This window comes from Micropterus dolomieu, linkage group LG10 (genome assembly GCF_021292245.1).
Source record: "Micropterus dolomieu isolate WLL.071019.BEF.003 ecotype Adirondacks linkage group LG10, ASM2129224v1, whole genome shotgun sequence".
NCBI lineage: Eukaryota > Metazoa > Chordata > Actinopteri > Centrarchiformes > Centrarchidae > Micropterus > Micropterus dolomieu.
The window spans coordinates 8606435-8624707 of record NC_060159.1 but is presented as its reverse complement, the minus strand read 5'-3'; the positions used below and the strand labels follow the sequence as shown (position 1 = coordinate 8624707).

Sequence of the window (18273 nt, the reverse complement as noted above, 5' to 3'; positions counted from 1 at the left end):
CTGTTTTCATCTCTACTCTTGTCCTATTTATGCGTTTTTTTGTGCATGCATCCAAACAGCAGATTTTTGTCTGAGCTCATACCTGTGTGTGTATGTGCCTGTATGTTGCAGTAGGCTACATGTTTGTCATTGAGTTTGTGTGTGTGTGTGTGTGTGTGTGCAGCCTATGTATGTGTTTTTTGTTTTTTTTTGCATATGTGTCTGTTGCACTGCCTGTCTGACTTTGCCCTTCTCTTCCTGGCCTCATTCCAGAGCACAACAGCATGTGAATGGCGGCAGAAAGCGGCAGAGTTGTCAGAGAGGAGCAGGAGGAGCTCCCAGCCTCTGGAGCCGTCACTCACATCCACCACACACACACCCGGAGTCAGAGCCACATCCAGTTTCACCCTCTGACACACACCACCCAGTGGCAGGCTCCTCGCACTCTCGCTCACACCAGGAGTCACAGTCACACTCACTTCACCTCACACACACAGTCGCAGAAGTTTGGCTGTCGCCTCACACACAGCCTCTCAGCCATGACCAAAGGAGAGAGGGGAGCGCAGGGCTCTACAGGGAAGCTCATCAAGCCCAATGAACCGCTGTTCCCTAAAGCTCCTCAGCAGGTAAGACCACCTGTCTTTGGTGTTTCTTTTGTGTTGTTGTACAAGGTGCTGTCACACGTCATGGCAGTAATTTAAATCACACAGTTGTAACCCTTGTTTGGACCCTTGCTGAACAGTAAGGCACTAAATTTGAGTGATATTTTCAATCTCATCTGGTGTCTTTGCGGCTTAGTTTGTGTGAGTGGCTTCACGTGATTGGATGGCGAGAGAGACAAGATGGAAAGTGTGATCTCTTTAGTCGCTTGTCTGTTTGTGATTAATCAGCTGCATTGTTTTCCTGTGAACTGTAATCCCCTTAGATAGCAGATTTAAAGCCTGGAAGTTGATTGTTTTCATTTGAGAAAGGCTGTTCTAATTGATAGGATGACCACTGCTAGATGAGTGTTTTCTGATGCAGGCGTTATCAGTGGACTGTGGTGATGAAGACTGTTGTAATCACAGCCATAATAGGAAGTGAGACAGTGGATGGACAATAGAAAGGAATGGCTCACTCACTTTGCAACTTTCCATTCATTTTTTCTTTTATCTTAGCGTTATTTAGCTCAATGAGGGCTACATGAGGATTACCATATGAGTGCTAGAAGGTGATAAGTCTGTGAAGTAAGCAAGCCTCTTGTGTGTGTGAGAGTGGGTTTCTATTTGTGTGTTCAGATTGATGCGCTTCATGATTGCATGGCCCACAGGCTTTAAAACTAAGGAAATGAAAGACATTTTACATGGTGTATTGTCTCTTTATTAAGGTAGATACTCTATGATGCAGACAGAATTTCAAATACTGTCGTAATGTGATACCATGGCAGTTAGTCACTATTTTTTTCTTTTGCTACACTGGCTCAAGGTGCCAATGAAACAGTGTGACATCACTCGATCTAACCAGTTTGGCAACTGTCTCATCTCTGCCAAACCTCCATCTAATATGCAGCGTTTTTTGTTTTACGTTGACTCAGTTGAACTCAAAAGAAATCAGTGTTTTCCCCTGATGATGGCAGAACTTTGCTTTACTAGCACTGTAAAACATGAGTTCCCCTGCTGTGAGTTAAATAATCCATACTTAATAGTAAATGTAATGTAAAATTAGTTCACTGAACTTTGTTTGTGTGTACATGGAGCTTCTGCTCCTCTGAAGAGATAAAATATAGCTTTTGCTTATCTCAAAGTGCACAATTCCTAAAATGTACATAACAGTTTGTAGATGGAAACGCACATTAATTAGCATTTTCTTTAGCCGATTTTCTGGAAATTAGCAAAAAAGTCTGTGCTAAATTTAGATGAAAACTTGGTTATTTCCTTTTTATTCTCCATTCTTTCTTGCCACAAAGACCTTACAGCTGTAGTCACTCTTGTTGGAGCCACTTTTGGAACGTAGTTGGTACAAAGCAGGGACTGAAGTGGACACTAGCGTTCATTGTGGTTGGCATTGTTTTCATGAATATCAAAGGAAACAACCATGACTTAACGTGTCTTAAATAGAGGTTTCTCCCTGTGTGAATGAGACTACATGACACATCCATAGTCAGTAAACTGCTACAGCAAATTCCACACGAGGAGCCTCCCAGTCCATCACAAAAGTACAGAGCTTTGTCACTCTGACAATATCCATGGCTATGAAGCTTTTCTAAGAGAATAAATAAATGGCTGGCTATGAAGTCTGTACCCCAGGCAATCTATTGATTTTGGATTGATTCCCTGCAGTTTAGCCAGTGTCATCTTCAACTGTTAACATTTTGATGGCTTGCTGCAATCACTGACATAATCAACTTTTCATAATCCAAAATCTGAAGTGACGACACTAAAGTATCCATTTTACCAGCTTAACTTTTAGCATGCAGACAGTCAGTATAGAAAATATAGCTTAAATGACAGTTTTCCTCTCTTTTCTTTGCCGTAGAATTATCCTCAATCCTGATTTAAATGACTTGCTGTGCAGTTCAGGCATTTGAAATTGTTTTTCCTCTGACGGTTAAGGATTCATTAACTTTGGAGATTAGTCTTATCTGTCCTTGTCCTTTGCTTGTTGACAGTCTGAACTTTGCAGATGCTCCCTTTACCCTGAGCCAGTGTTTCTGTATATAAATGTGTGTGTGTGTGTTGAATTGTGTGTATATGTTGTTTGTGCACCCAGACAACAGTAGAAGGGATATCCTGTTTATCCTCTTTGATGATAAGAACTCAGTGATGAAAGATTGAGGGTATGAATTTGTGAGGGAAAGAATAAGAGTTTAGAGTGAACGAGAGAGCCGTGCTGGGAGTATTTTTGCACATCATCAGTTAAGCAGCATTCTCCAGACACCAAAGAGTTTTAATTTTTCTCTCCAATTAGGGGTAATTGCAGTGAGAGTGGAAGAAGAGAGAGTTTTGAAGTCGGGACCGCTGCGCAGCCTTTACTTACCTCTGACCCGCTTGTCTTGCAATTGAGTAATTACACACCTCCATCCTGGTAATTGTCGTTCTCGAACCCTTCCGCGTTTTGATGAGGTGAAAAACGGAGGAAGAGAAAACGTGAGCCGGATAATAACAGTGTGTCGGTTGTGGCTGTGGTTACTTTGGTGATTTCCTTCTTTCATAAAGCTCTGAGAAGAGTAGCTGTGGGCCAAGCTGGGGCCCCTGGATGTGGAGTGACACTGTTTGTGTGCGTGTGTGTGTGTGTGTGTGTGTGTGTTTGTGTATACAGAAAGGAGGAACAGGAACGGGGGGATATATATGCATAGTCGTCTTATTCATGTGTGAAGATGAAAGCTTGCTCTTCTTTTCTGCACTCATGAACATACACACAAAGTCACACATGAAGCCACGTGCCTGATGGTTGTAGCAGGGCACAGTGTGGGGAAACAGAGCTGGGGATGACTTGGCGGGTTTCTCAGGCTCCTCCGTGTGGCCTCAGTGTCTGCACAGATAGACCACAATGCAAAGAGCGGGTAGAGGGTCTCACACACACACTTAGACATGTTTTACACATGAACATCTTTCTTGTCTGCCAGAGTAACCTGTCATTTAGGGAGACGAAGATACAGGAAGATAGACGAATTAAGGTTGTATTCGGGAGGCAATGTGTGTGTTTGCAAGGGAGTGAAATTCAGGAGAAAAAGAATGTATCACCATGTCCACACACTGTACATCATAGCAAATACAGTGTGACGTGGTAGCACTTCAGCAACTACTGTGCTTTTCTTTACATCCGACTGAATTGCTGAATCGTTGCGATATGACAATGAAGAAGGAATGTTATTTTAAGGGCACCAAAAATAGAATTTGAAAGGATTCAGACTATGAGTGACTACAGGATTCACTACTTCTGAGTCATCGGGCTGTAATTTATTTGAGAGCGACACACCTTACTTCACTTTGGCATGTCTGGGAAGCAGACTAAAGTTTAGGTAGGAATTTGCTCTGCCCTTTCTAGAATAGATGGCAACATTTTTTTTGTTCAGTTGTATAGATTTTTCAGTCTCAAATACTATATGCAGTTACACTCAGTCCAAACATGCATATTTTTCATTGTCAATTGTGTAACGGAAACATACAATTTACCATGCTGACTTAAGACTAAATCATCCATCCTTATTGGCTAACAAAATGACACATTGTTCATTTATTCTTCTGACTTCCTGTTCCAGGAATAAGTCTGACTAAAAAAATATAAGCAATAAATGCATACTGACTATGATCTAAAAATATTCTTTTTCTTTACGTAATATAGGCTGTTGCCTTGATTGTACGGTTACAATCACAAATATGTGACTCGCAAACAATTTGTGTCCATAAATGCCTTTGGAAGCAGTTACCTCAAACTTAGTTTAAACATCAACAGTAAGCAGTTATTGTGCATGTTTTGTGTCAGCAATCATTTTTCAGTGTGTGGCATCCTTTATTTCCCATTCCCACTTGGAATGAGAGTCTTAATCAGAATGCTTGCAGTGGAGAAAAGTTAATTTGCTCATTAGCAGCCTGACCTACGAGGACACTATTATCTTTTTACATTTTTTTCCTCTCCCTTGTCACCTCTGTCTTCACAGACTGAGTTGGGCCAGAAGTTGTCGTTATGCAGTAAGCTGTGTTTCGCCATTGGCGGCGCGCCCAAGGAGGTGGCTGCCAGCGCCACAGCCTTCTTCCTGCAAATCTACCTGCTCGATATCGCTCAGGTAATGTAAAGAGAATGAGAAAGTGTGTGTGGCTCCTACATATGAATTGATGGGTAGTACATGAGTTTTGTGCCTGCATGTGTTTTTAATTCTGTCTGTTGCTGTTCTGCTCTGCAGATCAACGCCTTCCAGGCCTCCATGGTGCTGTTCACTGGTAAAACCTGGGGTGCAGTGACTGACCCTGTTGTTGGTTTTTTCATTACAAAGAGCAGATGGACCAAGATTGGCAGACTCATGCCCTGGTGAGTTCCTTGCGCACACTATGAAGCATTCTCCTGTATTTTTCCATCACTGTTTATTTATGTTTCTGTCATTGACTCAAAGGTAGGACTAGGCCGTACTGACAAAACATGTGATTGCACAAAAATATTTATGATAACACAACACTTTAGGGAAGGACTATTGTTGCATTCAAGATATTGACACAAAAGAAAATGATGAGAAATGGCAAACTAAGGCCATTCTGTAGTAAACACACGGTGAAATGCTGCTCTTGACTTCCAGCGAAGCATATAGGACTGTAATTTGTCGACATTTTATGAAATTTGTTTTGGTTTTCACGTCCCCAATGTCATGGTAATTTTTGTACAAAATCAAAACAAAAGCAATGCATGTGCTCCAGTTTCGGATGGTGGTTAAACAACCACTGCGGTTTAATTACACTGTTCCCGACGCTCCTTCTGATGAGCCCTACATGCTGGATGCTTCAAGGACATTGACAGTTTTATGGCCTTTTGATTCCAGACAACAATAGACAAGCAAGTTCATCTGCATTCTTGTGTAAATCATCTGCCACCGTGCTACTCTGTGACATTTTATCACATTTATGTAACACCCCATTTCACATCTGGGCATTATCCAGCTTTCTTTTTATTTGTTTGCAAGATGTCGCTCGGTATCCCACAGCATTAAGTACAATTCTACTTTGTGACTCTATGCTCATGGATTATATGAAGCTATTACCAACATTTCCATAAATCCCCATTTTCAAAGATGATTTTATAAGCGCGTGTGTATGCAGTGTATGTCTTTTGAACACATAGCGTGACACTTACTGTGATTACACATTCAGTATCTAATGCCTACTGCATTATAAACCATAGATTACACACAAGCTGACAGTGCTGGAGGGGGACCAAGTCCTCTGTGGCCCGGCCAGCCACGCTCAATAGCAGACAGATGCTGATGGCTGTTAAATCAGCTTTGATTACCCCCGGGAAGCTGTAGGTGGATGTGTGGTCTCGCTTGTGTGTTCATGTGAATACTTTGTGCGGTATATCTGGGCATTTTAAATGTGTGTTCATCAGTATTTGTGATGAGATTGCAAGACACTCCCTCCGTTTTTTAACACTGGTTGGAAAGTCCCTTCTGCCCATCCAGCAGGAAGTGTGTTTTCCCCCCTGTGGCTGTCACATCCACAGGCAGACATAAAGCGATGTGTATCTTTGCCCTGAATTCTTTAGAATGGGGTGATTCGGCCCACCCCTGTCTGGGTGGTTGTGAGATGATTAACGGGGCACAGAATTTCTGCTACACACATTTGTAATCGCTTTGTGGAATTTTTCTCTAATCCTTGCATTTTTGTAAAATATTGGATAACTCTACTCTTTTGGCATCAAACAGTTATTTAAATGAAACCATCTGAGAGGTTAAGAGGAGAAATCACTCTGTGGTGGAACTGCTAACAACTGATAGGCATCCGAAACCTGTGACGTGGGGCCCCAACTACGATACTGCTTGTTTTGCAGGGGGTCACAAGCAAAAAAGACTGGGAGGCACTGTTTTAATCTTACATTAGATTGTATTTAATGAGACCTACCAGATCTTTTCTAAATCCCCTCTGTTCCACTGCACATCATCTACTTAACATGCTGCAAGAGTCCTGAACAAGCCAGGGAGCAGAGAAATGTACGTTCCAGCCTCCTGTCAGCCTGCTCTGGTTTAATTAAGACTTTGCAAATGATTGGGGCAGGTGTGAATGTGCATTCATGCATGCCTGATGTGTGAGAAAATATGTGTGTGTTTGCGCACGTGCCTTTGTTGCCTCGTCCCCGAACACAGTCATCTTGCAGGAACATTCTAACTGTCCCATTCAACGACCCCGGGGCCCTTTCATTGCTCCCATGACCAAGCGGTCAATACTGCAGCACCAGCGTTGTCAGCCGCCTTTGTTTAAGCAAACAATCAGGAGGAGAGTGAGGTGGGTGGGCTGGACGATGCTAGAAATGACCATTCCCTGCCTCTCTCTACCTCTTTCTCCCACTTTCTCTGTTTATAATTCCTGGTGGTGGAAAGCAGGGTCAGAGGTCAGAGCCCCTGCAGCTTTTGTCACAGTCACCAAAATTTCATCCGTCCCATTTTCTACCTGTAGATGAGCTGGTATTACAGCTGTTCCGGGCTCTAGACGACGTGACAAACAAACTACTTTTGCTCTTTAAAGAAAAAGATGAAGAAAGTGGAGGATATATTGGTGTTTGTGGATGAGTTAGATTGTTGAGCATCCATGATCTGCCCATTTTCGCTTTATTGTGAAACACACAGCTGTTCGCTTTAACCATAATGACACACACCAGTTGTTTACTTATGAATTATACATGGCCTATATACCGTATCGCTTCCAAGTTCTGAGAAAAGCACAACACAGCAGAATCACTTGCTGCGTCCGCTTGAGTGTGTACTGCATATTCATGTATTTGTGTGTGTGTGTGTGTGTGTGTGTGTGAGTGTAGATCTTTAAATGCTATTTGGGTTTGAAATATTGTGGTATTTCCCAGGACAGATTCCTATCATACTTACAAAAATATAATCATTTAGCAGTCAGCTTAGCCTCACTGTAATCTGTCAGAAATATGGCCTGATTTCAGCACTGCACTGCTATGAAAATTGCATTACACAACCACTGCCATCCCTGACAGCTTAAAATAGTGATCATGGTTGCTTGCAGATAGCTTAGAACCATAACAGTTTGAAGCAAATTATGAGATGTAAACATGATAATTGTAACCTTTTAGTAAAACCTTTAATTCCTTTATGAAAATTTGGATAGCTTCCAATTCACAGTTGACTTCAGTGTTTCGCCTATGAGCCTCACCTGACATATGTCTGTTTTTCAGGATGGTTGGTTGCACTCCGTTTCTGGTGGTCTCCTACTTCTACCTCTGGTTTGTTCCTCCTTTCATCAGCGGCAGGTTCATCTGGTACCTAGGCTTCTACTGCCTCTACCAAACCCTCATCACCGTAAGTATGAGTCCTCTTTCAGGGGTGCGTTTGATGTTTAGGAAATATGAAGTGGCATGCGCATGCCTCAGATAACTCAGCAGGATTTCAGGTGCAGTACAAGAGAGGTGACACTGGAAACTGGAGATGAAAGCTCTGATTGATGGAGCTCATAGTCAACACATGACACATTTCATAACATATAAATAAAATGCAGCAAACATTGCAAACAACAAAGTTTAAAGTGGAGATGATTACAGTGATCTCATGCCAGAATCCGACAACTCCTGGTAGGGTATATGCTTTGATTTGTGAGACGTGCAGCAGATTAGAGCCCAAAGCTCTTAGATACCTCACCTCAAAGGGGAAGTGTAGTTATTTAGGTTTCCTTTTGTTATTATGGTCCAGACTATTCATCTCTCTCCCTCTCTGCTCTGCTCTGCTCTGGGGTAACCCATATAACATGTGCTACAGAGCGTGTAGACCGCTGTGGCCACACTGCGGCGAGCTGTAATGGCATGTCATTCTAACTACTTGATAAGTATACGGTCAGTCTTGCCAGGAACCTCTTGCTGGGTAAATGCTGGTTACCACTTTTAGCCTTCCTTCATTGTCTCAGGGTGTGTGTTTGTGTGAAGTTAGCCGGGAAAGGCCAGCTGTTATCATTCAGAGGGTCACAGTCTGTAAACAGAGGTTAGGATGCAAAATATCATCTGTTTATGTAATCAACTAGTAATGGGTTTCTATCAGATTTATCGGTCCACACTTCCATCTTTAGTGGACAGTTAGGCAGGTTCCATTCTATAAATGTTTGCATCCAGTAAAGGCCCCATAAATGACATGCTGTATAGAACCGGCGGGCTGAAAAAAAATCCTTTCACTGCCATGCTTATTTTCGTCGTGGCTATGCATGCTTGTTTGGCCGCAGTGCTGACTGAGCCCTTGTGTAAATTATAAAGTGAAGCAGGACTTGGTTTGCTCGCCTATTCTCTGGGAGAGGTGGCCAACACAGAGCTGGCACTGGCCGCCAACATGGAAACTGCAGAGATTGCTTTTGATACATATACAGTGTATACTTTGCAGGCAAATGTAGATAAAGGGCATCTAAAGATATATAGGGTGTTCCCATTTCATTGTGAGTCAAATGTGAATGGTTACAAGAGTCTACAGCCTTGCTAGCAGCTCCGTGAGGCTGTACTGAAGCACAGCTGTGCTTTGAGTTAAATGCTAAACCAGCATGCTAACAATGACAATGCTAACCTGCTGATGTTTAGCAGGTATAATGTTTACCATGTTCACCATCTTTGTTTTGCATTACAGTATGCTAACATTTGCTAATTAGCATTTTACACAAGACAACGCTGTCACTGATGGGAATGTCATAGGTTTAGCAGGTATTTTGGTCATAAACCAGTGTTGGACAAATTGAAATTTTGGCCTGATGATGGCTCTGTATGAAAAGTTAAGGGTAGACCAAAGTGATTAAAATTCACCTAGAAGGGAACATTAATGTGAATGTGAAAAATACAACCTCATGGCGCTGCAGGTAAAGTCAGGGGATCCCCAAAGTCATTAGGAGTCATAGTGGGAAGTATGAATGTCTGTATAAAATTTTATGGCAACCCATTGAATAGTGGGATTTTTTTAATTAATAAACAAAACTCAAAATCATTACTTTTCTCAACCCTTATAAGACTGTCATTGTTTGACTGCTGCTGTGCTAGACTTGTATTTATATGTTCACCCAAGCCATGACTGTCTTTGTGCTCCATTACAGTGCTTCCACGTGCCTTATTCTGCTCTCACCATGTTCCTGAGCACAGACCAGAAGGAAAGAGATTCAGCCACTGCCTACCGTAAGGTTATTAATGAGTGCAACGCTGAATTAATCTTTGCCTCTCAATTGTTCAGATAAAGAATGTGTGAATTACTTTGAACTACTGTAACTGATAGCTGGATCTTTTATTTGTATGATGCCAGGAATGACAATGGAGGTGCTGGGGACACTTGTGGGCGCTGCCATCCAGGGCCAGATTGTGGCCAGCGCTCACACTCTGAAGCACTGCCCGCCTCACAACATGTCTGCCGGTTACCTTGGCAACAGCACTGGGGCAGAGATCGTCAAGAGCCTGGTGCGCTCCGAGGACTACCTGTCACACTCTGTAAGTATCACCGTGCCAAGCCAGGAGCCCAGGTGTGCTCAAAGTAGGCCACACAGTTGGTTTGAAAATAACTTGGACTGTCATAAGCGTTCTCACTTAACTTGGAGCTGCGGTGTGTGCTCAAGGCAGTTTCTTTTTGATAAATATCCGAGGTTGAAAGAAGCAGCGCTGAATGAAAAGGAGAATTGTTTCGAAATTGGGTCCATGTTTACAGACTGTCTACAGGTTCTGACATCCAAAATGGCTTCACATTTTAACCCATGGGATTGAAAGGAGATGCCACTGTTTGATATCCGAACCCGACATCCTGAGCCAGCTCCCCTCTCATGACCACAAAGGGGGTTCCTCCCTCACATCAGGCTCCAAACTGTGGTCCCCACATTGAGGGGTCTCCACAGTCTGTAAGTCATTAGGTCTATTTATATCTCACCCAGAACATTTGAAAGCACCCCAGATTCAATATGTTGGAAATATTTGTCTACTTCACCGTGGCTGCAGCTTAGCTTCGAGTTAGAGGGAAAGGAACATGATAGGACACATTCACGTCCACATTTCAGTTTGCATAGCTGTGAATAAACACGACTGCTGCTGTAAATCCCCAATAGGGCTTTTTGTGAAGATGAAGAGTGAAGAGTCCAAAGTGTCTTGCGCTGGATTATGGTTGCACCGCAGCTATTTGGGCTTCAAATGGCTCTTTTCCAATGGATTTTGGGTTAACCCTATCGGGGCAACCCACTCACCACGCCAAACCCTCTGCAGCCACCCGCTAAATTCCTCCGTGGTCGCCTGTGAGGGTGGCGCACCGTCTGGGTAAACTAGGTCTGCCCTCGGAAACAGAGAGTGTTTGATGTGCATAAATAATAATGGACCGCTGGGCTGAGCCACATGGAAAAATAGCAAACAAACAGAGGTTGTTTAAGGCAGTTCCTGCCGGGACACGGCATTAAACGGTTTAGGCTGTATTTTAGGTCGATACAGATCTACTTGAGGTTTCTTCCTGTTTATGCTTGTATTTGTACAGTGAAATGTGCATGGTGGAGTTTAAACTGCTGTGGAAAACAACACAGAAAGTCACACGCAATAAATCATGTACTGATGAGAAATGACAAGAACAAAATAAATGTGTTCATCAGTTCAGTAAAAATGGACACCTAATTTGACAATTTGTTTCCAAAATGGACGTATAGCGTGTGAATCACTTTTTTTTAGACACTTGAGAACTTAATGAATTAAAGATTGAGGAAACGCTCAGAATAGACTGGATTGTGCTGGCTGTGTGAGGAGAGATGCATTGATGAAGACTACATGTCTGTTCTTTCTCTCTGCAGAAGGAGGTGTACATGATAGCTGCTGGTGTTGTAGGAGGAGTGTTTCTCGTCTGCACCGTGGTGATGTTCCTGGGAGTCAAAGAGAGAGATGGTGAGACTTTTCGTTTTCGTGTCTGAGAACTGTTGGGAGGAAACAGTTAACAGTTTAAAGTGTCATACTCAGTATTTTCACACTTAAAGTTCAGTTTACTCATCACAGAGTACTATTCATCCTTTCAAAACAGTTGTATAAAAAACAAAACCCTGATGATGTAATCTCAGATTGGGCTTAACATAAACTTAAACATAAGATTTTTAAAGCCATTATTACAAACGAGGTTTTTGATTTTAACCATTCTTTTAAAAAAAAAATTGGTCTAATACTAAAATGCTTGAATACCCCTTTAAATAATATATGAAATGCCAAACATTAGCTAGTCTCAGTTTCCCGACTTGCATTTCTCACTTTTTTTATAGCATTTGCATAATTGAATGTCTTTAGGTTTTTCAGCATTTTATAGGTTAAGTAAAAATATTCCGCACATAAATCAATGATCTAAATGACCATAAGTTGCAGCCCGAATGAGCGAGTCCACATTTGGAAACCCATTTTGGATTTAAACCAGTGTAGCTGGGGACAAAATGAGTAGTCTGGGAGCATCCCTTTGGTCTAGTGGTCTAAGATATATACTACATAAGTGCAACGTTCACAGTTCTATATTGACTGGAAAGCTTTGTTGCATGCAAGCTATCAAATAAAGACAAAAAAGCCTAAGAAGAAATCTTGAATTTACTGCAGGTGTATTTAGTACAACCTAAAGTGGTTTCAGTATGAGCTGGTAAGACCTACGTAGGTGTGCATTTATTTATTTATTTTGCTGCAGCTTCATTTTATTGATATTTTCAAGCTAAAGCAGGCTGACATGGACAACACAGTGTCTACACATATATAAACAGTCAATTGTTTCCAGTATTTGGCATATTGATCAGATTGTAGGCTTAAGATAAGTCTTAATATTTTACAGTTTCTGTATTTGACAGTTGCAGTCCATGTCTTTCTTTGTTGGAGGCTTATTACACTATAAATGGCAACTCTCGCTGCATCCACTTCAAGGCAGGGGCAGTGACCAAATCCATTGCCTTTCTCTTACTGCATGTTATTCGCTGCATACTCATATTCATACTCCACTCCTTGGAACTGTTTCAGATCCGTATGCCCCAAAGACAGAGAAGCAGATCCCGTTCCATAAGGGCTTCTTCCTGGTAATGAGACACGGGCCATACCTCACTCTAACTGCTGCATTCCTCTTCATCACTGTTGCCATTCAGGTAAAGGGAAAATATATTTATAAAGCAGTTCTCAGACATGACACTCGATGTTTCAGTAAATGCAGCCAGTCCTGGATCCTGACTATGCGAAAGAATTGCTGACGCTCAATGCTGATTTGATCAATGCAGAAGAGCACTTACTGAAAGCTCATGGTTTAAAGCAAGTCTCAGGACTCTTGAGAGTGATAGCAGCGCAGCAGATTCTCGCTGTTTATCTGTAATTTATAGGTCACTGCTTCCATTTTGACGCCTCGGGTTTAGGCTGTTTCCAACTTTTCCATCGGCTCTATTTCTATAAATTTTTTGCCCTCTCATCTTCGAGGAGGTGTCAGTTGTCATCCATGTGAGCCGGGAATGGGAATAAAACGCTGCACCAACACCGTCAGCAGCTCCTCCAGTCACTTCATTTGGTGCTGAGTGCCATGCGACAGTGCTGAGTAGACAAGATGAGGATGACTATCTGAATGTTTGATCTCTGATTTCTGCAGCTGGTACAGAGCAACTTTGTCCTCTTCTGCACTTACGCTGCCGACCTGAGGGATCACTTCCAAAATATTGTGCTGACCATCCTGGTGAGTACATCTTAATCACTCATTCACCTCACAAGTACCTAAAGATATTTTTATGTAATGAACATTTTAATAAAGGCAGCTTGCCTCGTTTCATATTTGCACACACTTACAACGACGATGCAAACTTCTTAACTTCCCCCTAAGTACTGTTTTCTTTAAATTTCAGACCCACTTACTTGACTGAATCACTTTCCAAACAATATTCGTCACACACTGCTTGCTCATGTTTACCCAGGTTTCTGCAGTGATAAGCATACCGCTGTGGCAATGGTTTCTGCAGAGGTTTGGAAAGAAGACGGCAGCTTTTTGCGGGATCACAGTGAGTATGCTGTTGTTAGCTTGGTTTGCAAGAGCGGCTTTTAAAGGAGACCTGTTATGCTTTTCCATATTATATGAGTTATCTACAGTGTTAGATGTTCATGTTAAACATGGCCAAAGCTTCAAATTATGAGTATTTAAAAGATATCCCTGTGAGCAAAAACCTCAGATTTCCTCCTATTCTCATACGCTGTGTTTTCAACAGCTTTTTCTACCAACAGCTCCGTTCTGCGACACATGGAGCTAGACGGAGCCGGTATTCCATATATGGTCATTTGCTCCACACAGCTACGCTCAGTCGGTCTGTACCGCATCTGCGACAACAACAGACTGGGGCGAGTTCAGTGGCAACAAAACGTAGCAAAACGTTTTTTTTCAACACAAACGGTGTGCCTCGAACACCATGTTGTGTACGCAAGCACGCTGCATTTTCCTGCCTTTTTAACACTGTTGTGTTTGCAAACTTATCGCAGCTGATTGGGTAACAGTTGTGACACCACAACATAACTCAAAGCCTGTTGTGTTACGTTGCACAACAGCATGTATTTCAATCTGGAAAAAAAAGTGATTGAACTTGGTAACATGCTTCAGGTCTTCACCAATCTATCAGCATGTTGTAGATGGTAGCATCTACAGCTTGCTTCAGACAGAGGCTGAGATGAAGGCCTACATGAAGAGCCAGTATAAGACAGAAAAAGTTTTTTATTTAACTCTGAATCATGCAAAGCTGCCATACAGGAGTCACATAACTACAATTTAGGACTGGAAATGCAGTAAATAGGTCTCCTTTAACATCGGCTATTACACTATGATGTTTGTGCCATCTTGTGGAGAAAGTTGGGAATGTCATTGTCTTAATCACAGAAAAAGTCGTTTTGTTATTTGTTTTTGTTAAGTTGAGAGAGTTTTAAGAGTTTTTATCACTCTATCTATCATAGTGGATCATGCCCTTCACCTTGATGCTGGTCTTCATCCCCAATGTTGTCGTGGCCTACGTTGTGGCTGTCTCCTCTGGACTCAGTGTGGCTGCCTCGCTCCTGCTGCCATGGTAAGACTTCAGAGCATATCATCACTTATTCTTTTATATTGTAACCCTTTAAATATATTGTCCAAAAGAAAAGGAGAAACCACCAAGGAGGGTATGCATTGCCTGGGTTATTGTCTTTAGATTTTTCCAGCTCCAGATATGCTAGATCCTCATGGTTTTCAGTGAAGATCCACTACCACCATTTTCTGGGAATAGTCTCCTCCACCTTATTCCTCAGGGAAAATACCACTTTTTTTTAGAACATATAAGATCAATAATTATTTAAATACACTTATTTAGACACAGCCTTAAAAGTGGAACTTAAAATATAACTTTTAAGGCTGGACTTTCTTCTTCATCTCATGTGCTCCAGTTTCCTTTTAGCAGTTCAAAAACAGGCAAGCTAGGTAGACTGGAGACTTGATGGTGCCCATTGTTTTTAATGTGAGTCTGAGAATCTGCCTGTCTCAACTCTATTTGGGACTGTCCAGGGTGTCTCCATGGCATGAGCCAAGTTCATTGGAGAGCCCTCATCAATGAGGATTAAAAGAAGAATGCTCACTTTATATCATAAGAATATAAATGTACATCCTTAAAATATTCTAAATCCATGAAGCCTCTGACATTGTTTATGTACTTGCAGACCCTGCTATACATCTGTCTGTGCAGTGGTTGTGCCGCTCATCATTTCCCTTTGATTGGATGCAAAGTGTCATTAGTCAAACCACACTAGTTGTACCAACATGCTGTTAGTGGTGACTTGGTGCCTAGAAGGCCCTGTCCATTTGTTTGGGTCACGTCACGGTCATGAAAGTGATATAATCTTTATGAATTAGAGGCGGTGTCTACTATACATCTGTACCATCACAGAGCTAATACAACACCAGAGGTAAAGCACTTTTTTTCTGTTCGTTTTTTACGGTCGACTCCGCTCCTCACTCATCTCTTGTCGTCTCCCTCAAGCCCCAAATTACAGGGGCCTCCCACAGGAGCATGTTTACTTTGGTAGGGGCCGATTGTTTATCCTGTCTGTGGGTGAAGGCAAGTGGTACCGCCCCTGCTGCTCATCATCTAATCGTGTTATTAGCTCTGTAATTTTAGCCCACCGGTTTATCAGAGCTCTATAAGTAGACATCATCAGCTGCTACCATCTTGAGTGGTTGTATAAGATGATTAAAGTAAGAGCTTGAGGGAGGACTTGGGCACACATCTGCTTAGTGTGATGTTGAGTATTAAAAACAAAGAACACATCCCCACAAAATCCTGCAAAAAAACAATAAAAAAAACAAAAAAAACCCCACAGATTGGTGTGTATTCAACTCTGCATGTATGTGTGTATTTAGGTCTATGCTGCCAGATGTGGTGGATGACTTCAGACTGGTCAACCCCTACTCTAAAGGCCATGAAGCCATCTTCTACTCGTTCTACGTGTTTTTCACCAAGTTCGCGGCTGGCATCTCCCTGGGAGTGTCCACCCTCTGCCTGGAGTAAGTCTGCATTTCTATCACACATGCACGATTCATTTTACACACTCTTCTGCATCTGCACTTAGTGTGTCGTGATACCTTGCAAAAATGCATTAACCCCATACCTGAAGTATGATTCATCACGTGAAAGCTGTCGAGTTTTGCTCATTTGCAGTGCAGCAGCGTCTGGCAGCATGTCGATTTTCCTGTAACCTGTGTTTAAATTGGATCTCTGCATTTGTGTGTGTGTGTGTGTGTGTGTGTGTGTGTAGATTTGCAGGGTACGACACTGGCGCCTGCAAGCAGCCCGCTCCTGTAGTGTACACCCTGAAGCTGCTGATTGGTGCCGCACCAGTGGCCTTCATCGTTACAGGGTTATTGATCCTACTGTTCTATCCTATCAGCGAAGACGTACGGCTCAGGAATAAAGTCTGCCTGGACGAGCTACGGTTAGTAGAAATCATAAATGTACACCTGAAAAAATACACAAACCATTAGTCTTTAAAGCACTCCACCGAGTTCAAACATTAAGTTCAGTTGTATTATCAGTTGTCTTTTGTAGCTCAGGAGGGAGCTTCCTAAAGGATGAAAAAATTATCCTGATGACAGGGCCACTTTTCCTTTGGAAAGTGTGACTGGGATTAGAGACTTAAAATAAAAACACAACAAAATAGAAAGCCTGCATTACAAACTGTGTTTCTGAAAAAAGTGGGCACTTAAGAGGCATCACGGTTCTAATTAAAGTTGCCATTATGTGGCATTATGGGATTATTGGGTCCAGCGTTTCTGGAGCTTGACCCATATTAGAAAATAAAATTCAGGATATCTCTGCCACTGTTGGTTTGATTTTAAACATAATTCTTTTGTAATGTGACTCCAGTGAGTCACTCAACTTTATGGAAATGTAATTCTAAATTGCTGGAGTGCCCCTCTAGTCCATGATATTTTTATTGCCGGTTAGCTCCTCTCTGTGGCCAATTTATGTTCCAAAAAAGAGATTACACTTAAACCTGCCTTGTGAAAGAGATGTCATCAAATAGAAATATAAAAACTGAATCATGAGGATCTCCACATTGAGGACATAACTGTTAAGTTATCGTTGCCATTACTTCCCTCCTATTAAACATCTGAACTGTGGAACAAAGCCAGCCTGTTCAGCTGTGCCATTGTGCCAATGATACTAAAAACATTTAATATACTATTAATCGGTGCTAGAAGAAATATTCAGATCATTTACTAAGTAACAGTAGCAATACCACGATGTAGACAATCCATTACAAGTAAAAGTCCTGTTTTCCAAATTTTACTGAAATACAAGTACAGCAGTTTTATGAGCAAAATGTACTTAATGTATAAAAAGTGAAATTAAACTGTCTCTTGCCAGTGTTATAATATATTATTGGATCATCATTGTTGAAACATTAACATGAAAGAAGTACTTAAATGTTGTATTTGGTCAAGTTGGAGTGAATTTTTACTGCTGTATATACTGTGGAATAGTTTATATGACAATGTGTAACATTTTGTAAAGTGATTATATGTTTTGCATTTGAAAATTAACTAATAACCATAGCTGTTTACCTCTTAAATGTAGAAGTATGAAGTAGCAAAAAATGGAAATACAAGTACCTCAAAATTGTGCTCAAGTACAGTACTTGAGTAAATGTACTTCCCACCGCTGCAATGAATGTAACGCATTAATACTGATGTTTCCAACAGGAAACAGAGCATCAGCTCCAGAACAGTTGAAGATTTGAGTAACGTGTGACCTGGACCTTGACTGGGGTGAATTCACAACGCCACGTATTCCAGTGACGCAGCTGGAAAGTTGTTCATTAGTGTATATTACACTGATAAATAGTTAAATTCTTTTAATGTAAACATTTTTGTTTTATCACATGTACTGTACAGTTATCTTGGATATATAAATATATAATAAGATTATCTAATTTATATAAATGAATGTGTATCATTATTTGCTGTGTTTAGCTCTACAACACTGTTATTTATTTATGATGTATGATTACTGAGGGCTGATGATATGAAATGAATAAATGTTGTAGAGGTTGGTAGGTAGACTGAATAAATGTGTTTGTTGTGTTTCTTTACTAAAGTAAAATAAGTAACAAACA

At 41.4% G+C, this 18273-nt stretch overlaps 1 protein-coding gene across 1 annotated transcript; it reads left to right on the top strand.

Annotated features, from left to right (window-relative positions):
* Nucleotides 1-269: 269 nt before the first annotated feature.
* Nucleotides 270-18195, top strand: mfsd2b (major facilitator superfamily domain containing 2B). The gene is made up of 14 exons (XM_046060565.1): nucleotides 270-605; nucleotides 4619-4744; nucleotides 4862-4986; nucleotides 7858-7981; nucleotides 9738-9816; nucleotides 9941-10122; nucleotides 11451-11541; nucleotides 12637-12758; nucleotides 13247-13330; nucleotides 13566-13649; nucleotides 14587-14696; nucleotides 16019-16162; nucleotides 16414-16590; nucleotides 17861-18195. The coding sequence occupies exons 1-14, from the start codon at nucleotides 270-272 to the stop codon at nucleotides 17907-17909; spliced, it is 1833 nt and encodes a 610-aa protein (XP_045916521.1). The 3' UTR covers nucleotides 17910-18195.
* Nucleotides 18196-18273: the final 78 nt, after the last annotated feature.